Source organism: Vanessa atalanta, chromosome 4 (genome assembly GCF_905147765.1).
Source record: "Vanessa atalanta chromosome 4, ilVanAtal1.2, whole genome shotgun sequence".
Taxonomy (NCBI): domain Eukaryota; kingdom Metazoa; phylum Arthropoda; class Insecta; order Lepidoptera; family Nymphalidae; genus Vanessa; species Vanessa atalanta.
In genome coordinates, this window is record NC_061874.1 from 2,252,118 (window position 1) to 2,275,389 (window position 23,272).

Here is a 23,272-nt window from a genome sequence, read left to right on the forward strand (position 1 = left end):
AGCTAAGCATTGGGTTTTCTATAAAAAAGAGTTCGGAACTTATTTAAATTTTTTAACCATTTACGTATCCGTACCGTCCCTATATCATAGTATGTATATTACAATGTTTAAGTTATCGTCACTTTATATTATTTATAATATGTTGTTGACGTTTAAATCTGTGTGTGCAATTAATGACTATCAATAATATATGTAAATATTTTATTCAATTTTAAATAGCTATAGCATAACAGTACTTCTATTTTTTTAATTTACAGCTTAAAACTCATTCACGCGATGGTGACAGAAAATATTTTGTCATTAGCGAATTCAATAAGAATTATTAAATAATTATGTGTAATGAAACTGAGGACGTGATAAAATAATGGCCTTTTAAAACATTCGATCAATAGATAAAAAGCGCTTTTTATTATATATATATTTAAAAATTAAAAAGTATATATTACATTAAAAAAAATGACCTCTTTAGTTAAAAAGCAATTAACGGTAAAGGTTGCCTAGAAATGTAAAAGTTACATGTTCAATCCTGACTCCTTCTCCAAGAGGAATTTTTGGACTATTATTAATTGTTGGACATTTTATTCGGAAGAAAAATAGGATAGGTATATTATTATTCACTTTTCTTTTTAATTTATAATAGAAAAACAGATGAGTGGTTGGGACAAATGCACAGGTCACGCGCTTGCATAGTCGAGGCACCGCCAATCATATATAACTAATATGCAATACAAACAAAGTAGCGATTATATATGCTGGCATAACAACTGATGAATAGTACATATAGCAGATAGGGCAGAGCTCATAGAGTTTAAACATATTAATTAGTATCAAAATATATACTCATATTATATATGCGAAAGTAACTCCGTCTGTTACCGCTACAGGCATAAACCGCTGATTTAGATATAATTTGAGACATAGGCTGCTTTTTTTTAAGTCACCTCTCGAATTGGGGTGATGATTGGTAAAGTGTTATAAATTTCGCGCGGGTAAGGCCGCAATTTCAGCTAGAATCCTATAACCTCAGTATAACGTGTGATCATCACATAGTAATGATTAAAAAACGAACTTAAAAATGTTTAAAAAATATACATTTTTGTCTATTTTATAGCGATAACATTATTATTCTGATTTTTTAACATTTTTGGTACTAACTTTTAATAAGACAGCTTATTAAAAAAATGTAATATAATATAGTTAATAAAAATTATTGTAACTGTATAAATGTAACATTTATTTGATTACATACTTTCATCTCTGGTAGTCAAAATAGGTATTACAAAAAAGCTGTGAAACTTAGGTATTTCTATCTATATAAAAATAAATCCTTTAAAAATATTCCAGAAAAAAATATTCACTTTAAAATTTAATTTTTCAGTTCAATTTAGCATTTCGTGAATCTTAAAAGATTGCAACAGTCGCGTAACCTAATGCCACTGAACTCTGCCGATTGATCGCGGTTAATTTTCTTGAAAATTATGTGAATTGATGTAATTTGATATGATAAACTTGACGCATAGCTATAAAACTGTCTGTGTATTATAGTCGAACTTTAGAAAATTTGGCATTGATATAGAAAGCATTTGTGTAATCGTTCCTAGAAAGAATACTATACTATATTTTTATAGAATAAAATTATTAATGTAACTCAAACACTTGTGTTTAATTTTTTTTTTTCAATTTTAAATATAATCGCAAACCTAAATAGAAGCGACAAATAAATTATTATTTAATTAGGTATATATATTTATTTCAATGAACGAGATTTTTTTCCAAAAGTTGTAATCTATGTTTTTAACCTTAAAAAATTAATATAACCTTTTTTATTTATATATCAACAACACATTTCTTTCGAAGTTTGAATTTTATTTTAAAAATGTTTGTACGTATTAATATACGTACAAACATTTTTAAAATACTAATGTAGTGCAATGCCACAAAGTAAGTAGGTTTTTTTCCTTATGTTCAGTCTCTTGAGAATTGTTATTTTATTGCGAAACTTATTAACTAAAAAATTTTATTTTAATAATTTAACTTAATTTTGGCATTATTTAATATACATTGCTCAATACCACTGTTCTACAGTAAGATTGATTCCATTACTTGGTTACATTAGCCAAAGGTATATTGTCATAATTAAATTAAAGTAAAATTAAATTCAGTCACTACACTACGGGCAATTTCTAATTTCTACTCAACTGCAAAGGATAAATTATGGAGTACAAAATAATGTATATGGGACGGCATTCTACTATTCGGAGAGAAATCAGGCGACGGACTAAATATACCTTGTAATTTTGCTATTACATTAGCAGCCTGTAAATTTCCCACAGCTGGGCAAAAGCTACCTCTCCCTTTGAGGAGAAGGTTAGGAGCATATACCACCACGCTGCTCCAATGCGGGTTGGTGGAATACACATAAGACAGAATTTCGTTGAAATCAGCCACATGCAGGTTTCCTCACAATGTTTTCCTTTACTGCCTAGCACGAAATGAATTATAATCACAAATTAAGCACATGAAAATTCAGTGTTGCCTGCCTGAGTTTGAACCCGAAATCATTGGTTGATTCACGCGGTCATGCACGCGTTCTAACCACTGGGCCATCCCGGCTCTTTTTTTTGCTATAAGGCAATATAAAATTCACATTAACGTACTTTGTGTAAAATATTCTTAATTAATTAAAATACCTTGTGTTGACTGTAGAATCAGGTACAATATTTTTGTACTGTTTTTGAATAGATAAAAATAAGGTTTGAGTGCCATTCATACACGGTCGAACTTAGCTTACTTAGTGAAAAGGCTTTGTGCAACCTGCCAAGGTAGGTACCAACCACACACATGACACAAACAACAGTACTCAGTATTGTTGTATTCTGGATTGAAGGGTGAGGAATCCAATAGACACAAGGGATATAACATCTTAGTCCTAAAAAAGGTTGGTGCCGCATTGGTGATGTAAAGAATGGTTAATATTGCTTATAGCGCCATTGTGGTGGTGACCACTTACCATCAGGTGGCCCATTTGTCCACCTTACTATATCATATCATAATAAAAATAAAAAACTATTTAATAATGATTTTCTTTTGTTAATCCTTTGCCGTGACACATTTTTGTTTTAACAAGTTTCAAATGACAATGACTCTAAAGAATTTTTACATCAAAAATATTAACATTAAGACAAGCAAAAAGTATTAACACTAAAAATGATTTTATAACTTATTTAATTTTCACCTCTTTATTCGTTCGTCTTTCTTATTTAACTTAGTTTTTGGTCGCTAACTATTGCAAGATTTTTCATCGTGACGTTAAGCCATAATGTATAATTGCCTGTAAAAAAATTAGAACAATGAGGAAACCTTTTAGTAAAATATATTAAAGTAAGCAAACTCACTTAAACACATGCTTAAGAATTGTAGTGAAAGTGAATAAATATAACAATATAATAATTTTTAACTACAAAGAATAAGAAACAGAGATCTTTTTTAAATTTAATTTAATTGTCGATTAAAACTTATAGAAAAATAAACCATCAGTTAGAAAAATAATGTACCCAAGGCAATTATATAAGTTTAAGAAAAAAGTGAATGACATAACATGTCATGATACCTTGTATGTTTATTTAATCTGTGATACATCAAATTATTTTTATTTACAAAAACAAATAGAAAATAGCAGGTACCTAAATCAAGTTAAATTAAATTTTACGAATTGTATCGTAGTGAAAAATTTGTTATTATGTAGAAATTGAAGAAGAAGTATAAAATTATCAAGTACACAATTTTAAATTCATCAAACATTTTGTTACTACAATTCGATTCAAATGAAATTTAAATACGGTTATTATGATGTTTTCGTACGAACATGTGCTAAATACCCTTCCAGAATTGCCATAAGACATTATGATAATGGTTTCTACAAAACTTATACATATTCTGAACTCTATGGAGTTTGTGAATATATATCCCAAAATTTACAACAGTTAACATGTAAAAAAGGGATTATTGGATTAATATCAGAAAGGAACATAATCATTCCTTGTGTTATAGCTGCGTAAGTATGTTTTTCATTTAATATTTAAAAGAACACTAAAACAGAAGAGTAAATCATTCATCCCATGTTATTATTTTTAGGGTTCACAAATGTAGTACAACTTTTATGTTTATAAATCTTCAGGATTTCGAGAAAGTTACACAAAAAATTAATTTCAAGATTTTAATACACATAACACAAAATGTAGAAAGTGACAGTTTATCAGATTTTTTGGGTAGGAAGTCAGATAAAACAGTTCATGTTTTTAATTTGGTAATTCATTTTTATGACTTGGACCCAAATGGAAGTCAACATGATTACAAACATTTGCCTGAACATTCTTACATAGCAATGACATCAGGCAGCACTGGAGAGCCTAAGCACATTCAGGTACCAGTACAATGCATGCAGCCCAATATAGATGATCTAACTAAACTGTTTGATATTACTCAAAATGATGTCATATATTTTTCCACACCGCTGACATTTGACCCTTCCATGATTGAAATTCTGTTAGCCTGCATGAATGGGGCGTCCCTACTTATTGCACCAGAAAAAGCTGATGTGTTATTTCATGAAAATAATGAGAACTCTGTGACATTTTGGCAAACAACACCATCAAAATTCTTTCAACAATCTAACACAGATATTAAATATAAAATCTTTAATGCAAAATCTACACTGAAAATATTAGCACTGGGAGGAGAACCATTCTGTGGCATTAAGAGGTTGAAGGAGCTAAAAGATGTAAAAAATAAAACAAAAATATTTACCCTCTATGGTGTCACTGAAATGTCATGCTGGGCATGTGCTGCTGAATTGGATTTGAATAAAATTAATAGCGATCGGGAAGTACCTTTAGGGAAATGTCTTTCAGAGACAGAAATTATATTACAACCTACCCACAAGAATAAAAACACAGGAAAAATTGTTCTTGGTAAGCAACCTTACTGTTCTTATCTATTTTCTTATTCTGATGTACTATAAAGTTTCTCTTTAACACATCATCACATTTATTTTGTTAACACATCTGTTGCCTGAATTACAGCTAGCAAAACAAGAAAATGTACCATTTTAAATAAAGCTACTGGAACAGATGAAAATAATTCTTTAAAATATATTGACACGGGAGATATTGGCGAAATAAGAAATGGAACAATTTACTACAGAGGCCGTAAGGATGATATAATAAAGAGGTTTGGTCACAAAATAAATTTACAATCAATAGAGATCACAATCATGCAATGTCCTAGAGTAAAGACTTGTTCCTCTATTTGGTTACCAAAGCCAATGCTCCTGGTTGTCTATTATTCCTCTGAAACATTAACAAGTAGAGAGCTATCTGACTTTTTGAAGTGTAAGCTTGATGATAAGCATTGGCCTGACAAAATTATTAGGGTTGACAACTTACCAATGAATCCTCACGGCAAGACATCAAGACAAATTCTATCTCAAATGTTTGAAAAGTCCCAAGTACCACACACACTGGAATCTTTGACTGTGATTTTAATGAAAGAACTTAAGGTGACCTTAAATAGAAACCTGACTTTTGAAGATATAAAAGACAAGGAGTTCTTCGCAATTGGTGGTACATCTTTTCTGGCTGTTTCTTTATGTAATAAATTATCCTTGATATGCCCCAAATTTGGCAAGCTTATCTTGCCTTATCTTATTACTGAGAAAAGTACAATAGGCGAAATAATGCAGCTAGCTATTAAGGAAGTAGGTGTTGATGAAAAGAATAGCAAGAGAAGGTTGAAGAGATTGAGATCCAACACAGAAAGTTCTGCATCAACTGCTCAATATAATAAGAAATTAGTAGAAAACCACTTAGGGAATCCTATAGAATTTGTAGTTGTTTGGACATACGACACTGGTAAATGTGTTGATGCATCTCCAACTTTATTTCAAAATGGTTTGTAAGTATAATAACCCTTTCTACTACTACTATTTTATCTATTCTATCTACTACTGCTATCATTCTATATTTTCATCATTCGTTTTTATAAATAATTATTAATCAAATACAAAGTACAATCAATGTAACAAATAAGTATATAATATTAATATCTTATTAAACTTAACGTAACTTAGTAATGTACTAAGGTTTGTCAGCCAGTTTAATACATACATATATAAAATATAATACTATAAAATGTACATGGACTTGGTCTACCACATTAAGCAGAATACTTTTTATCAGCCATCATGAATGTCTGATGAAAAGTATTCTTCTTCACATATTCTCTTTTCGTAATAATGGGAATTTGGTAGCAAATAATTATCATCGGATTTTTGCTATAATAAACAGCACCAATTTTTATGTACTAGCAAAATATGTCTTATCAAAAATGAATTAATAATTTTAGCGTGAGACGTTTATGGGCTATTACTTTATCAGTTTATTTTAATCATTTATTAATTCTTAATTTTTTATGGTCTCGGAAATCAATCATGTGATTCTCCAAACCATACCTCAATTCACCAATATCGTCATTGTTCTCGAAAATAGCTCTACGCATATTACGTTAATTAATATATTTCTCGAATTGATTGCATTTTTTAAAACATTAGTTTCCGCTGGCAGCGAAGGGGGTTGCAATACTCCGACAACCTGTATGGATAATTTTATGATGATCCGTTCATTAGTTAAGACGTGAAAGCGTGGCACAATGATCAAAGTTGCTTTCGTATTTATAATATCAGTTCCGATTATATGACCTTAATACATTAAAACATTCTGGTTACTATTTATTGAAAACCAAGCTTAACTAATAAGTTTTTTTTTATACGCCTATTATTAGATATAATGTTGAAAAGGATTGATAGCATGATAATATTTTATATTTTAATTTATGTGTTAATTTTGTTTCGCCTCTCCGTTTAAGTAATCAGTACGTGACCGTGGGCAGCCACTCAGGGAAAATCGTTGTTGTTGACGCAATTAGTGGTATAACGCAAGGAGTTATCAAAGTGAAATCGAGGGTCGAAGCATCGGTTTTTTGCTGTAACGAGGCACCATTAACAACACCGTGTGGTATGGTTGGTACCTACGATGGTACCGTCGTATGCTTCACGTTAGAAACATGTGAAGAGCTATGGCGTATAAACGTTGGATCTATGATTAAAAGTAAAGGAACTTGTTATAAAGGATGCTTTTGTATTGCCGCCTATGATGGGAACATACGATGTATTGATATTATGGTAAGGATAAAATATCAGCCAATGGATCGATAAATAATATAAAATCAAATTGGGTAAATTAACTTAAGTCTTATAAGTACATAATTTTTGTAAAGTTAAAAAAAGTAATGAAATTCTTTAAATTTGTTTAACATTGACTCTCTTTATTTGATGATCTGTGATGATCATAATTTAAATTTTATTTGGAGCAATAATTGTATATGACTCAGTTATCATGAAATTGAAAACATTCATTCCAAACTTTAATAATTAAAAACTAGCAGTAATCTGGCGGTATAAAGTCTGATTTCAACAAGCTGCCTTTTGTTATCATTGTTAGTATTTAATGATATCTAAACGATAACTATGTACTTATATTCGAACTACATATTGTATATCTGTTGACTTTACTGTTAATATATTTTTTCGAATATCGTCGTTATAAAATTGAGCCTGATATTTATTCAATTGATTCAAATTTTAGGTAGTGTACCTATGTATAATGCTTAATATTATTATTTTTTACAGTCAGGAGAAATAAAACATACAATTCACATAACAGATCAGGCAATATCAGCCGATTTAGTCCTTGCTAAAAATGAATATATTGTCCTGGGTACACTATCAGGTGTTTGTGCAAGTGTACACATTGAGTCAAAAAGTGTGGCTTGGCGAGGCACGCTTGATAGCCCTGTGTTTGCAAGTCCCGTGCTTTACGACAATGATAAATATGTAGTATTCGCGGAGGTAAATGGAGAAATACATTGTCGAACAGTTGAAAAAGGCATCAAGGTTAGATACATTTAGAATACTGTGTAATGTCTAGAATGTTTTTTGCTATGCGCGTTGAAATGGATTGAGTTGGTTTTTTTGTTGACTGTTCTACGTATTTAAGTGGATAGTTACAAGCGTAATGCCTGTACAATTTAGTAGTTCGACGCCTACTCAGAGTAATAAATTATTAGAGCATATAATAATAATTGTACCATACCAAAAATAAAGTTTTTTTTATTAGTTTTTACATATACACTGTGTTTTAATTCCATATGGTGATATTTTACCTACTTACTTTCCGTTACGTCACCTATTTCTTTCCGGTTTCTGACTTTTGAGACAGTTTTTTTGTTGGACGGGCTTAAATTAAGTGTCGTGCATACTGCATATCTATATCAACATTATCAACTTGTTTTTATTTTTTTACAGATCTGGAAATATCAAGGTGCAAAGGGAAATATATTTTCATCTATTTACATTAAAGAAATTGACAAATTTAAATGGCAAATGGTATTTGGTTGTCACGACAGTAATGTGTACAGTATCGTAGTTAAAAACTTTCAACCAAGCTTACAATGGAAAACTCAACTTACATCTCCAGTTTATTCAACACCACGTAGTTTAAGTGACAAAATGATCCTAGCTGCCTCCAATAATGGAATATTGTCCATCTTAGACTCAGAAAAGGGTGCTATTATCTCTGAATATCACCTACCAAATGAAACATTTTCAACGCCCGCTATATATGGTGATTACATTTTTATTGGATGTAGAAATGACCACTTGTACTCAATCAAATATGCACTATATTTATAATTGTTACATAATGTTAAAAATTAAACTAAAATTGTTCTAGTCATATGTATTATAAATAATAGTATAAAGGTTCCAATGAAATAAACACATTTGTTATAATGTAATTTTATTTAATATGATCTTACACAGAACATTTAGTTTTATAATGAGCATTCATACATTGACATGTTATCAAATATGATATGGATACATGATGAAAAAGTATCGGAATGGAATGCATTACCAATGCACATAACTACTTGTGCAGATCATTACATGCCTCATATTTCTTAAATTATATATAAAAGCAACCTTAAATGTTGAATAAATCTTATAAATAACAATCCTTATACTTTTTGATTATTGTTCAGTAAAATAAAACAGCTGGGAGTAACAAATGGAGGAGCACTGCTCAAACATCTCTACAGCAACTTATCGAAGCTTATAATTTTTTTTCCCATAATCCCTAATGAACATTTATTAATTACTTTAGCCAGTATATAAACAAATATTCAAAATTAACAAGCAATATATATATAATACGGCAATATTTACTGTTCTTCCTCTCCCAGTTCCAGTTTTACTTTGGAGAAATCAAAATCTTCACCAGTGCCCCTTTTGTAAATTTTAAGAACATCTAAGCAAGTTGTTTCAAAGTGTGTAGTCGCATCATATGATTCAGAGATGAAGATTTGACTTTGGCTGCCATCATCTGTAGGTTCATAGTAGTCTGACACTGAAATAAACTTTTGCCTGATGGGTCCCAAGAGTTCCAATCCAGGTCTAATTTCAGTCTCTGGGTCATTAGTCTCAATGGTGGTAGACACCATAGCAATGAACCAGCCCTTGGCGGCAACTTGGTGAGTATAGGACACCAGAGATACATAGATATCAGAATTTCTTCCAACTTGCTTTTGCGGGATGATAATCTGGGTAGACAGAGCATCTTTAGTGTTGGTAATAGGATGATCTAACAAACAAATACAACGAATGACTTTTCCCTTCTTATGAACTCTTTCAGGAACATAGCTAGGGTCACAATAGACCTGTTTGCATCTAGCCACTTCAGTTCCAGAACGTACACCTACAGCCCTTCCAACCTCATCAAGAACAATCTCGTCAATGGGCTTATCTAACATGTAGGTACCCCCATAGATGGCTGAGAGTCGGGCAAAACCTTGAGGCAACTCACCCAAGCCATACATTGGGTACAAGTATGGTGACTTACCATATCGGGCAAGAGAATCGGAATATAACTTGATACGACGAATTGTTTGAATAGCGGGCTGCTGGAGGTAGCTATCATCTAGATAAAGTGCCAAAGCATGACCGGTAAAATCTTGAGTGTTTTTGTCAAGCCCAAATTTGTCATAGAGGGATTGCATGTTGGCTGTGCTCGGATCTAAATCCTTCCATGTCTTAGAATCTTCTTCTTGGAAGTCTTGCACATAAATCAAAAAGTTTCGGAACCGCCTCTTCTCAAACATTCCCATTAGATCAGATGCAAGGGCCTCCTTTTGATCAACGGGTACTTTGGATATTTTACCACCTTTGTACACATAGCTACCTTCGACAGACTTGAACTCCAAATACCGGGTAACGCCCGTATGGATCAGTAGTTTTACAAGGAGTCCATTCGCCATTAAAAATTTGGGTATTAAATCAACATTCCAGTCACGGCCTCGACCATACGTTTCATCCGGTGCCGGCGCGTTGAACTTTGCGAATAATTCTTCTAACGGGGTAATTGACGCAGATTCACCACCGTAATACTTGTTACGATCAATGTGTAGAACCTTTTTTCCAGACACGGAGAGCATACCACTAAGAATGCACTCTTTTAGGCCGGTGCCCAAAACAATTGCATCGTATTCTTCATCCATGCTGACAAAAAGTGCTTCGAATTAAATTCTTATACGATAAAACACACTAAGAACCGGAGAACAAATGTCAAAATGTCGGAAGATTTAGAAAATCAAACGAATATGTCTGCCGGCGATGACGTCGACGAGTTAATATTGATACCAACATTAGCAACCTAACTGAGTCATAAGCAAGTATAATTTTTACAAAGTCATTATAAGATAGGCAAAGGAATTAATTAGAATTTATATCGTGTTTTAATAATAGTTGATAAAAAATAATAGAAATCATACAAATTATATTTTATATACATATCCGAAGTAATTTAACCCAGGAATGAAAATACAATTATATGATTCTTCAATGTTCACATTTATGTAAGTTTTCAATTACAATATTAAAGATACAGTATTAAATAAAAAAATAACATATTTTTATGATTAAATAAGAGATTTAACTACAAGGTTCTGTACAGTGGTAATTTCGTTTTATAGTAACACCTTAACTCCAACGTCAGCCTGTAACGAATTATATCATTGTCACTGTCACGTTGTCACCTGTCAGTCGGTCGGTCAACTTTGCTGTCTTTGCTTGTTTTTGAGTTTGTCTCGTGCATACTTCATGTGTGACTGTTTCTTTCGTGGTGATCAAATATTGCTGTATTGTTATCTTTATATTCGTCAAAAATGTTTTCAGTTTTAAAACTTTCTAAATCACATATAAGGTTTTTGTGTATTTCTGAAATATGAACGTTAGTGATGTTTAATAAAGTGAACAGATGATTTTAAACCATATGCTTCGAATTTTCAACACATTCTCTTTAGTTGTATTGAGACCATTAAATTATACGGTCTGGCACACTAAATACCGAGATTTTAAATGCAAGGAAAAAGTAAACCGAACGACCTTCAGATGAATAAAAATGTCAACAGAAGGAAGTGGAGAAACTCCTTCAGCTGTACCAAGTCTGCCAGGAGCACCAGAGCAAACTTATCTTTTTCCGAAAGCGAAAGGACATTCACGATCCATCAGTCATGGAGGGGTGCCAATGCTGGCAGGAAACCCGACTAGCGTTCGGCCAGCTCTCAAGTCGGCTTTACGAGGACATCAACGCGCTCTGTCCCATGGTCAAATTGGGGAAGGGCCACGCGCGGCTACCGGTTCAGGACACAGTAGAACCGGGAGTCGTACAGATTTCATATTACCACCGGGACATAGGGAACCTGTGGCAGCTAGTGCTCAACCACGCCTGTCTTCAGTTCGAGGGCATCACTCCCGTCAAGCATCACGCTCTGACTCCATATATACCTTACGTCGAGCGTCAGTAGTAGCACCTTGGCGTCGCGCAGTTTTTTGGCTTATGCGCCGTCAGCAACCCGCCGTCGACAATAGACACTTAATAGTCATCCCAAATCACCTTGTTCCCGACAAAACGCCCCCTAAAGACCATCCAAATGGACAGAGATGCAATAATAAAATCAGGACTACTAAATATACACTGCTGTCTTTCATACCTAAAAATCTATTTGAACAGTTTCACAGGATTGCAAATGTGTACTTTATTTTTATTGTGTTATTAAACTGGGTGCCTGCTATCAATGCATTTGGGAAGGAAGTGGCAATGCTACCAGTGTTGTTTGTGCTTGGTGTAACAGCTATCAAGGATCTCTTTGAGGACCGTCGTAGACATCTATCCGACAAGAGAATTAATAATTCTTTTTGCAGAGTCTACAAAAAGTGAGTATTTATTCAATATTTATTCAGATATAAAACAATACTATTTTTCATATTCATTTAAATAACATTCATAATAAATACATTCTCAATATTTTATGGACATTTTGTTTAAGTAATGTAAAGTCCCGTAAGATTGCCTTATAAAGATATAAAAAATTAATCAAGTTATATACAACGACAATAACATAATATGCTTTTAAAAATATTCCACATGTTTATAAATTCAGGTGAAAACCAAAAAAGCAATATTTGTAATCAAATTATTATCATACCCTTATTTTTTTTGCTGACCTTACACTCAATATATTCATGTTATATTATGTTAATAATACTGGGCAATAAATATAGTCATAAAAAGTACCCATTATCAATGCTATTCACTGCTTTAATACTAGGGCATAGAGTAAATAATTGATGTGATTAATCATAGAGCATATACCTACTAGTTTATTTAATAAAAGGAATGGCTTTTTTAGTTTGAATAAATAATGTAAACATTGGTTAGTATGGCATTAAACTTTGATTATAATTGAAAACTATAATAAAAGATGTTATTAAAATTGTCAAATCATAATAATAATAAATAATAATATGTATTGTTGATCAACCGGTTATTGTATTGATTTTTATTTAACGAAAATTATGGCACCTCTCTTTGGCTATGTTTGATGTATAAATCATATAATTATAAATAATGTTGATTACAAATAAGTAAATAATATAAACAACATAAAATATTGTAAATATATAAACAACATATTTTGACCAACAGGTCATTTTTACAACAACAATTTACAAATCATTTTAAAAAATTATGGAGTAAACTAATTTAAAAATTAGTTATTTATTTTCATTCAACAAGTGCTAATAATTTATTTAGTACTGAATGTTGAAGAAACAGATGATTAACAAAGTCTAATTTTATTTAATCCAATGCAACATCATTTAATGTTGAACACTGGACGGGGATTCCCTTATTATTTGCCCCCATTCTATTAGGATACAAGAATACAAGCAATAGTTTTTTTTTTTTTGTAAAAAATAATATAGCCAGGTGTGATGTAAGGATTCAAACAAGGGATGATGTAAACAATCAAATCTGTTAGGTAAAAGTCCTGAGAATATTACAATCCTTTTTTGTACATTTGTGAAATAACAGTTAGGTGCAACACCACATTTATACTATTTTACCATTAAAAATAATTATATTAGTCTATTGAATCATCTAGAAATTATTTCCTAAAACTTAAACGCCTTTGCCTAGATTTCTCTTTTCACATGGTTATAATGTAAATGTAAAAGGAATTAATAAAATGATAAATTTTAGAATATGATACAAGTCTATTAAATATTAGGGTTAGTAATGAGAAAGTGCGTTTCACTGTCGCCGACAAACATGAAATTTAAAACTTAGTTATGACACATGCTCCGACGAAACTTGTATTACAATAATACGTTACGCGGAGTGAAAAAACGTATGTATGATTTAAAGAAGTTTGTAAAAGCCGGCAAATCTGCTTTTACGAACTAAGTAAGAGCGTTCCAATTTGCATAACTTAGTAGCTTATTGATATTTCACGTAAGTTACTTTCACTACTCTAGATCCGGCTCATTTCTCTATGCCGTGCGTAATAATCGTAATAGTTATTCCCACTATATGAACATTTAAGAATAATAATCAAATTGATATGAATTTTAACTTGGTACGGCTGTTTGCAAGCCCGTCTAGGTAGGCACCACTCTTTTAATATTGTACCCCCAAACAGCAATACAAAGTATTATGAGTCCCAGTTGGAAGGGTAAGGGAAACCATAGACACAAGAGATATAGCTATTTAGTTCCTAATGTTGGTGGCGCATTGACGATTTGAGAGATAAATTAGAGAAAAGGGAATAAGGGAAGGTATGGTTAATATTTCTGTAGCGCCAATGTCTTTAGCATATTCTATGAGCTTTCTAACCTACACCTTTGGTTGCCTGGAAGAGATCGCTATGTAGCGATAAGGTCCAATTTAATATCCGTATTGAATTTTTTTTTCTTAGTGGTGTACAATAAAGAAAAGTAAAGTCTTTGGGCGGTGACGACCTACCACCGGGTGGCCCATTAGTCAGAACGCCAAGATATGAATAAAAAAATAATTATAATTTATTTTTTAATTATATAATAAAATCACAGATCCAGTCCAAAACAGCTGTCATATAAAATATCAAGCAATAAATTATATTGAGGCAAATTACCTTATCTCTTCGTATCTTCAACGAGTGACGCTGAATAAATGAAATGTTCAAAGTTTTTTTATTATGACAGAGTTATTCAGCCGTTCCATTAGATTTGATTGTATTATTTAATCTTAATTACTTTTTTTAATGAAACCAGAATTAAAAACTTACTACATAGATTGTGTGTACCAACCAACATGGTTTTTGTTTTTCATTTTGCATTCGTGTGATTAACGTATATACAAACAAAAAAATAAATAACGATGATTTGGTTTGTATGATTCTCCGTTTATAATATCAGGAGCAATATTTTTAATATGATTATTATACTTATCATGCGGTTATATAAAAATTACTTACATTTATAATATAAAAGTTAAGCTAAAGTTCAAGAAAAATAAAAATAAATTGTTATATTTAATTAAATGGTATGAGATAGTCATCGCGGTTTTCCTACTTCACATATTGCTTTCGAAACAATGGCTGTATATTTAACGAAATGACCAAAATTGAATCAACTTTATACCCCAGAACGATCTTTCAATTCAATGATATATTATATATTCTTTGAGGGTATTACTACTACTTTGTAAAATTTCCGGTAGTTTTTTTTTAATGTCGGCATATAACGTGACACTATTTGGGAGTTATAACTAAAATATTTACCGCTTTACAAGATATTAGTCAGTGACATCCATTCATATTTATGGAGACATGACGTACGACGGGTTTAAGGAGTGCTATTCCGCGCTGACGATGATAAGGTGCGGAAAAGATATCGTATTGATATGGTACCAAAATTAGTGTTTTAAAAAAAAATCCTTTCTCTTTAAGTTGCAATCTAAAAATTACCAACACTTACTTGTTATTCATACCTTGCGTTCAAACGTTTTTAAAATGAACTTAAATTACTTTCGAAAACTAGTAAATATTATATGTAATTAAAAAATAAGTTTTCAGTCCTAACTAACTTTCCAACGAACATTGTTTAACAAAAAAAAAAAAAACCAACAAATTTATCATATATATATATATATAGCCTGGTTACACCTGATGTCTAATGTTCCACATATATTTTTTTATTTTGACATAATGTGAACAACAGAAAATATATAAATTAAATATAGTTCTGTAATGTCAGAAACAATTGATAAAGCCGTTGCACGCCATGGTTTGATAACTTCATGAATAATTTGTTTATCCAATATACATTTTTGTTACAAAACCTAGTTTGGATAAATTAAACCTAAAGATGAATTTTATAGCATAATCGGTGTTGTTTAAAGTTCATTACTCTAAACTTAATATAACTACTATAATAATTTCTTGAACTGTTTACAATAACAATTAACGTTAATTTTGACAGATATCATATCGATAATATGATAATATCATTTTTATTTTTCATACAAACACTTATCAATACGAAATTGTTAAAAAATCTTGTTATTTCAATTCGACGATTGATTGTAGTTTATAGTTTAAAGCAAGTTATATGTATATTTACTTAAAAGGTTTAAGTACGCTTCAAACGCACTGCATCTTTTGATATAAGATTTATATAAATATGTATATATTATATTTGTTAAGGAGTTATTACAAAAACTACGTTTCTTCATTCATTTATTATTATAGATTTCGACCGTCCGAAAATTATTTCGTCATTAAACATAAAGATTGATTAGGTTTGATTAATAACAAACACAAGAAACATTTTTATAAACTTGAAAATATATTATTACTATCATAAATACCGCCGAGCATTTTATGTGTTATGTCTTTTGTATATATATCTCTGCACACATCCCACACACACTTAGAAACCTATCAGTGTATGCATAAGACATGAATCCATATAAAGTACATACAAAGCAGGAAATCACATTAAATAATAACTTCCATTTTGCACTTCTATAAAACAATCACATAAACACGTTAAATAAACAAATAAAAAAACAAGTATAATATTAGTATCTATGTACGTAAGCAAAGGCAAAACAGTTCTGGTCAACCAGTTATATTTTTTCAGTTTGGAATCTATTCGATTTAGTGTTAGAACAAAATTGTTTTCGATATATTCAAGTCTTATCGTTTTGTCTTCCTAAAATTTCCAATAATAATTCTAGGCGAATTCGACTATTGAACGACCATAAGTACAAGTTTTTCGACTTAGTAAAGATATTTCTAATGCAAAAAGCATTTACATTTAAATAGATAAGTTCTCAAAAACAACATGCGAAATAAATCATATTAAAAATGTTACTAACATAGTAAAATTTTTGGAGTTTTGTTTGGTACAGTCAATTCTGTCAGTCACACATACGTATATTTTATATTTATAGTATGTACGCGCTTTAAGATCGAAATCTAATTAATATTTAGAATATAATTAAAAATAATCATTTTATTATTATGTAAGTCTTAATATAGTTAATAATTATTATAAACAACATATAATGTGTTAAAATACAGTTATATATTCGAGAGAAAATTATATTTCTTTGTAATTTACAAATTTAGTTAATAATGTAGAGTTTAATTAATTGTAATTTATAACGAACTCGAAATAGGATGATTAATATAGAAATAACTCTTGAGATATCATGCAGATGCCTTGATATAGCTTGCCGTACCTTGCTGTAATTGAAATTTAAATGAACCCAAAAATAAATTTATAATATTATGCTATACCGTGACTTCCTGATTTATTATTGTTTGAAGTTTTATTGTAATTATTAATTATTATAATTAGTATTATTTATGTGCGCAACAAAAGTTCAGTCTCTTTTCCGAAACTTTTATTCTGTCGTGGCGGAAATATGACACGACCGGAGAGAGATCAGAAGTAGCATCCAAAGGTGTAATTTCTCAAAATAAAATCCTAGCTTTTTATTGACCCCATGTAGGGTACACTTTGAATCCAAGACCCCGGAATCTATGGCCTTATTAGCTAGCCACGGGAGCAACGAAGAAATCAATACTAAGTTAATAATAATATATATAAATGAATTTTATAAACTCAATCAACTATAAAATTTACTTACAGCAAAATGCAAAGTTCCAAGTCAATATAATTGCAAATGAATCGTTTCAAAGGACACTAGATTATCTGACTCATGATCGTAGGTTTCATTAGAGTGAATGCGATCATTCAATCCGGTTGAATCTATTCAAATGCCATTCGGGAAACTAATGAAACTGATAAGGACGTTTGAATATTCTATGCTCAGATCCAGCCAAGATCTTTGAATTCACATACATTAAAAATCACCTGACATGATTTTGCACTATGAGGAATTGGTGATTTTAAGTAAATTGTTTTATAAAAATGGTTTAATGTTCACCGAAAATAGAACAATATTATGGCACCTCGGCATATGAGCTTTAAGCCCTTGCCCTTTGGACTTATACCGAAAACCCTAAGAAATATAGCATAAAATATAAATTCACCTTTGGTACATTAATTGTTAGTTTACATATCTCTCTGCTCCTTTATTCGGTTCAGAAATAAGGGACATTCACATTCATCGGCTAGGGAATATCATTTCATAAAACGTTAACACTGTATGAAACAATAACAAAAGACATTCGAAACTAATTCCTCGGACAATTCCTCTGGACATTGGAAGTGATTCGTGTCAATAAGCCCTTAATAATTGCTATAGGGAATAGGATTTTCATGCAAATAGTTGAACTAGAAAACATTCAAATTTCAACAAACTATTTAAATAATATTAATAAATAAAATATTTATTACAAGTTTATTAAATCATTAGTATCTCAAGTATAATAGATAATTGTTTCTATACTTATCTATACAAACAATACACACTCGGATTAAGTATTTATAGTTTATGATCATTGATATTTTATCTGAATCACGTAATGTCGTTCAAATGTTTCCGTTCACCAGTCTAGTATTAATGTAAACAGTTAAGTACTTCTTCCCGTGTTTATGCGGAGTATACTTCTTTATTTATTATAATTATACCACAGACAAATTTAAATGAAAATTATTGTATTGCAAACATATAAGTTAATAAAAATACTCCTGTGTATGTAAATGACTGTAGCCAATACAAATAAGTTTATTTATTAATCAATTTTATTTCGATATCATTAGCTTAGTGCATGTGTAAATTGAACGAAGAAATAGTTTGATATTGTTAACTTTTACAGCCGTTACAGCCAACTCTACGGTTTTCGGCCGTTACGTTTACCTCACGCCAAAACCTTTGTGGATGCTTGTTTTGATGGAATGGTTTCTCACCGTCATACAAGTGGTTGTAAACCTTTCCTATTCGATTGCACATGCTTAACAATCGTGTCCTTAGTTGGATCTTACAAAATGCACGGTTCAACTAAAATCAAAACCATACCACTTAAATCCGTAATATTTTAATGTATTTATATACACCAGAAAACGATACACGTTCTAAATTTTAAGAAATGTTTTAAACATCGATGCTTTTAAATGGTGCATAATATATTTCTGTTTTTAATATCTAGCTAACATAAATAAATTCATAAAACAGTAAATAAAAATGCTTGCACTTCAGTTTTAAGTACTTTTGGCATTGAAGCGTGTTTGGCATTGGACTCGATGTTGACACGCGAGACACCCCCTAAGCGTACTTTACACACAATCATGTTCTGCACGAATCACACATTACTGGGAATTATTAATGACTTTTACTTCCGATGACTTACTGACGATTATCTTTCTATTTTATTTTATTACTTTTTTCTATCAAAATTTTATTATATATCCAAAAAAGTATTTTCAAAGTCCGACTTTTATAAATATGTTGAATATATAATAAATCGACAGAGGTGTAAAATAATATCTTAAATTATAACCGCCATTTTTCAAGCTAAAAAATGCAACGCTGCAGAAGCTAAATTCATATTTCATATATATATTATCAGTAATATATAGATAATAAAAGACTAAATTAATCTAAATCTGAAGTGATGGTAAATAGGTGTCAAGTAATTTTTATCTCGATGATATACTTAACAACCAAGAGATAATTTTAATCAATAAATAGTTTTTGCAACGATTACGTTGATAAGTATCTTTAAACCGGAGTTATTTATAGAGTTAGTTCATTCACTGGTATTCTTTTTTTTTTTAATGCATATTTTTCCAATATTTAAAGAGGTTTACAGTTAATAAAAATATGTTAAGATATTATAATGAATATTAATGTAAATAAATTATCTAAAAAAATGATAACTTTAAGATATATAAAAAATACTCATCAATTTTGATACGCATCTTCAATTAAATTTTATGAGCGTTTGTGCGAAGCGACTGTAAATGATTTCGACATTGTCACTGATAGCGAAACATATTCGCGTAACTTTGATAATGCCTTTTTAACACGCTTCATTACATACCAACCACGAAAGATGTAACCCTGTCAAAATAGAATACGATAGACGTAACAGAATTAAAAGCGAAAAATATACAACACGGGCGGAGTTACGAGAAACAGCTAGTATTAAAATAGATATGATGGAAAGAAAGAATATATCGCTAATTAAATTTATCGTCATTACAAGGAAATGACGAGGTAACTGATATTTTACAGATAATTTTCTTTATCGTTAATATGTGATTACAACGTCAAAGTGTCACTTAAGTAAATGTGTAACAAAGAAAATTGGTTTTTAATATTATAACAGGCTGGTGTCGAGTGATCGATGGATGGCTCTTTAAATAATTTACAGTACTGTAAACAGATTCGTTTATTATGCAACATAACTTTACAACATCGTTATTTGAACGTTGCATTCTATATTTGAAATAAACCACACGAAGGAGTTTGTATAGTTCATAATGTTTATTGACATAGAATTATTGCTTCTTATTGCATATTTCGTATTTACGTATGAAATATTATATAACGTATACTGGTAGAGCTTTGTGCAAGCCCTTCAGAGTGGTACCAGCCACTCATAATATATTCTACTGCCAAGTAGCAATACTTAGCATTTGAAATTGGCCAACAGCAATTCTGAACTGACATTATAGAGAACAAATGTGTGTGCTAATTCAGGGTACTCTATTACTTCTATCTCATCGTCTGTCGAAACGCCAATCCGATAATTCTGAAGATAGAAGAGCAGAATTTTAACACTACCAAGTTAATTTTTAAATACTCAACAGGCTGTTACTGAGATTTTTTATTGAAAAACTCCATCATGGCATAAATGATATTTTATTATATACAGTTATATGTATAAAATTTTATAAACGAAGTTGGTTTAGATATTGTTAAAGTCATTAATTTACAACATCAGCTACAACAGTTACCAAAGAATACCGTTAACGCGGTGCTACTAAGAAACGAATGCGTATGAAACTGGCAACTCGCCTAGAGTACTCGACTAGTAATGTGTTCGTGTGAACGAAGCATGAACTGTAACAGTAAGCTACTTTCGATCGTCATCGGTTTGATTTCGTTGATTCAAGGTGTGAAGGTCGCTACTCGCTCTATGTGGAATCGTACACCGAATGTATTATTAAATTACCCGCATCACCCTGAAACTGAAACACATTAAGGCTTATAGCCACTATTCCAAATTGACGTACATTTTTTTTTTATTCTATCATTATTATAAGATGGCTCATACATTTGGAACACTTGAGTTTCAATTTATAATTATAGATTCAAATTCAGGCTAGGGCCACTAAAATTACCAGGTACTTAAAATGTGTTTAAAATTCATCGCATTGGAGCAGCGAAATACGTCCAAATCGTAGAGGATGGTTCCTAGAGCTCAATAATGGGATATTCCCTATAAGACTTTGAAGGAAGAGTGCGTGAACCGCGAAATATTGTATACAAATATAGTGCATTTTTATATATTTGAATGAGAAGACGAAATATGTGAATTCGCATTAATAAGACAATTGTTTCAATAAATATGACTTAGCAGTTTCGCAAATTTGAGTTCGTTTTACGGTTTCTTATTACTCTTTTAATTATATTTGTTAAGTAAATTCGATTTATTTTTATGTTGACTTTCCTTGTCTGGTCTTGTAATGAAACTATACAATTTAGCGTCCACGAAATGTTCATTTTAAGAGGTGGATGTACGTCGTTGACCTTGCTCGATTGGTCGTTACCGATATGCCGCGCGGAAAACTCACACCTCATGTCACACAATATCGGAAAAAAAGTGTCACAGGACCGTTCAACATTTCGTCCGTAGTGATTTTTGTGACGTCAGAGGAGTTAGATAGTGTTGTTTGCGTTTGCGCTTCGAATCCAAAAAAGAAGATCGTAATTTTTTAAAAATAGGTTTATGAAATATATTCTTTGAAATTTTTTTTTTTCATTTTCTTAAATTTTCAACGCAAATAAGTTTAGCTTACAACGTAACCTCATTTAGAAATCTAGACATATCTATTTTATCAATACTTACATAATAGGAGACATTTTTATTCGTACGAAAAAACTACTACACATCAAACTTTTACCAGAGTATATACATCGCGTTTTGGAGAACGTTTAAGTTTTTTCACCCGCTTTAAGTTTAGACTATTGACGTGACAAGCGTAAATTTAATGTCACTAGCACGTAACGAAACTTTTCATTCGTGCGTCATACCTTATTCATATCTTTGCCATTTTAAAATGAATTTAGTTTTTTAAATCATGCACGAGTATGAACAACACAGCGACACGAAATCCTCGTTCAAATTTCGAACGAAACAAAAGCAATTCAGGGACAATAAACGATATTTTATAGCTACAAATTTTATTTTTTACAACTAATTACTCTTATAGTCACTGTGGTTTTGGTCATTTTAAATATCCTTTTTTATGGCAGTGTTTCCTTGTAATTTTATCGATACGTTTAAGATAACGCTTTGTCATGTTATCATGACGGTCAGCCCTTGTAACTTTACTACATATATCTATGAATACATCTACAAGTATGTTCGTCGTGGCACGAGTAATGTCGTTTACGTTATCACTCTATACCTAATTCAATACTCATCTAAGTCTCAAACTAATGCTATAAATTGTCCGCCTCTTTCAAGCAAATTACATACGTTGCCAATTCTTTAAGAAATACGCTATGAAAAAATACATACATATATCTATCCATATCAATATGTTTATCTATACTTATGGATCGTTTTCTTATTATTTTTACTTATTGTTAACCGAAATGAGAAAATATAAACGACTATTAGAGTTCAAAATTATTTATTATGTTACTAACAGTATTTAAAACGGGATATTTACCATGTTTTTTATATTTATATATAAATATCTCGTTTTAAATACTGTTAGTAATAAAAATAACCATGTTAATTTAAAATCTTATATTTATTATGTTGTCTTAAAATTTTACCCATGTTAAGTACACAAGACACTTGAAAGTAGGTTGAAAGGGAATGTTACAGTAAAGTAATTCATACTTTTATTTATCAATGAATACGTTATTTATTCGTAATAAATCTAGGATACGATTGTATGAATACTTTGAAATCGATTATGTCGAACAAAATACATTAATATTTAATATCCTCAATTGATACAGTCAGGAAGTTAAAAAAGTGTCAAAGCGAACGTTTTGCTTTACGGGAAACATTCATTCATAAAATTAATTGGGTACAGTCAGCGGTGATTATATATGAATATTTA

General features: G+C 30.8%; 3 protein-coding genes across 4 annotated transcripts in view; 2 read left to right on the forward strand and 1 right to left on the reverse strand.

The window, feature by feature from the left end:
- The first annotated feature begins 3,675 nt into the window (after positions 1 to 3,675).
- On the forward strand, positions 3,676 to 8,895 carry LOC125077583 (beta-alanine-activating enzyme). The gene is made up of 6 exons (XM_047689537.1): positions 3,676 to 4,054; positions 4,135 to 4,970; positions 5,082 to 5,952; positions 6,922 to 7,237; positions 7,745 to 8,008; positions 8,420 to 8,895. Exons 1-6 carry the CDS (start codon positions 3,825 to 3,827, stop codon positions 8,804 to 8,806), a joined length of 2,904 nt encoding a protein of 967 aa, XP_047545493.1. The 5' UTR covers positions 3,676 to 3,824; the 3' UTR covers positions 8,807 to 8,895.
- Positions 8,896 to 8,913: 18 nt separating this feature from the next.
- Positions 8,914 to 10,791, reverse strand: LOC125077584 (rab GDP dissociation inhibitor alpha). The gene has a single exon (XM_047689539.1). The coding sequence runs from the start codon at positions 10,666 to 10,668 to the stop codon at positions 9,337 to 9,339; it is 1,332 nt and encodes a 443-aa protein (XP_047545495.1). The 5' UTR covers positions 10,669 to 10,791; the 3' UTR covers positions 8,914 to 9,336.
- A 434-nt stretch (positions 10,792 to 11,225) lies between these two features.
- Positions 11,226 to 23,272, forward strand: part of LOC125077875 (phospholipid-transporting ATPase VD) — a 59,911-nt gene continuing 47,864 nt past the window's right edge. For both annotated transcript variants that reach the window (XR_007120781.1, XM_047689981.1), the window contains exon 1: positions 11,226 to 12,385. Coding sequence is in view for 1 of the 2 variants with exons in the window: in XM_047689981.1 (XP_047545937.1) it covers positions 11,571 to 12,385 (815 nt within the window). In the remaining variant the exon portion in view is untranslated. The remainder of the gene's footprint in view (positions 12,386 to 23,272) is intronic.

What these genes read in the sequence shown, in the direction of transcription:
- LOC125077584 (XM_047689539.1), bottom strand. Translation starts at nt 10,668, where the DNA reads ATGGATGAAGAATACGATGCAATTGTTTTGGGCACCGGCCTAAAAGAG.
- LOC125077583 (XM_047689537.1), top strand. Translation starts at nt 3,825, where the DNA reads ATGAAATTTAAATACGGTTATTATGATGTTTTCGTACGAACATGTGCT. An exon ending in ATTCCTTGTGTTATAGCTGC is followed by an intron (nt 4,055 to 4,134) that starts GTAAGTATGTTT and finishes TATTATTTTTAG; the next exon opens with GGTTCACAAATGTAGTACAA. An exon ending in ACTTTATTTCAAAATGGTTT is followed by an intron (nt 5,953 to 6,921) that starts GTAAGTATAATA and finishes TCTCCGTTTAAG; the next exon opens with TAATCAGTACGTGACCGTGG.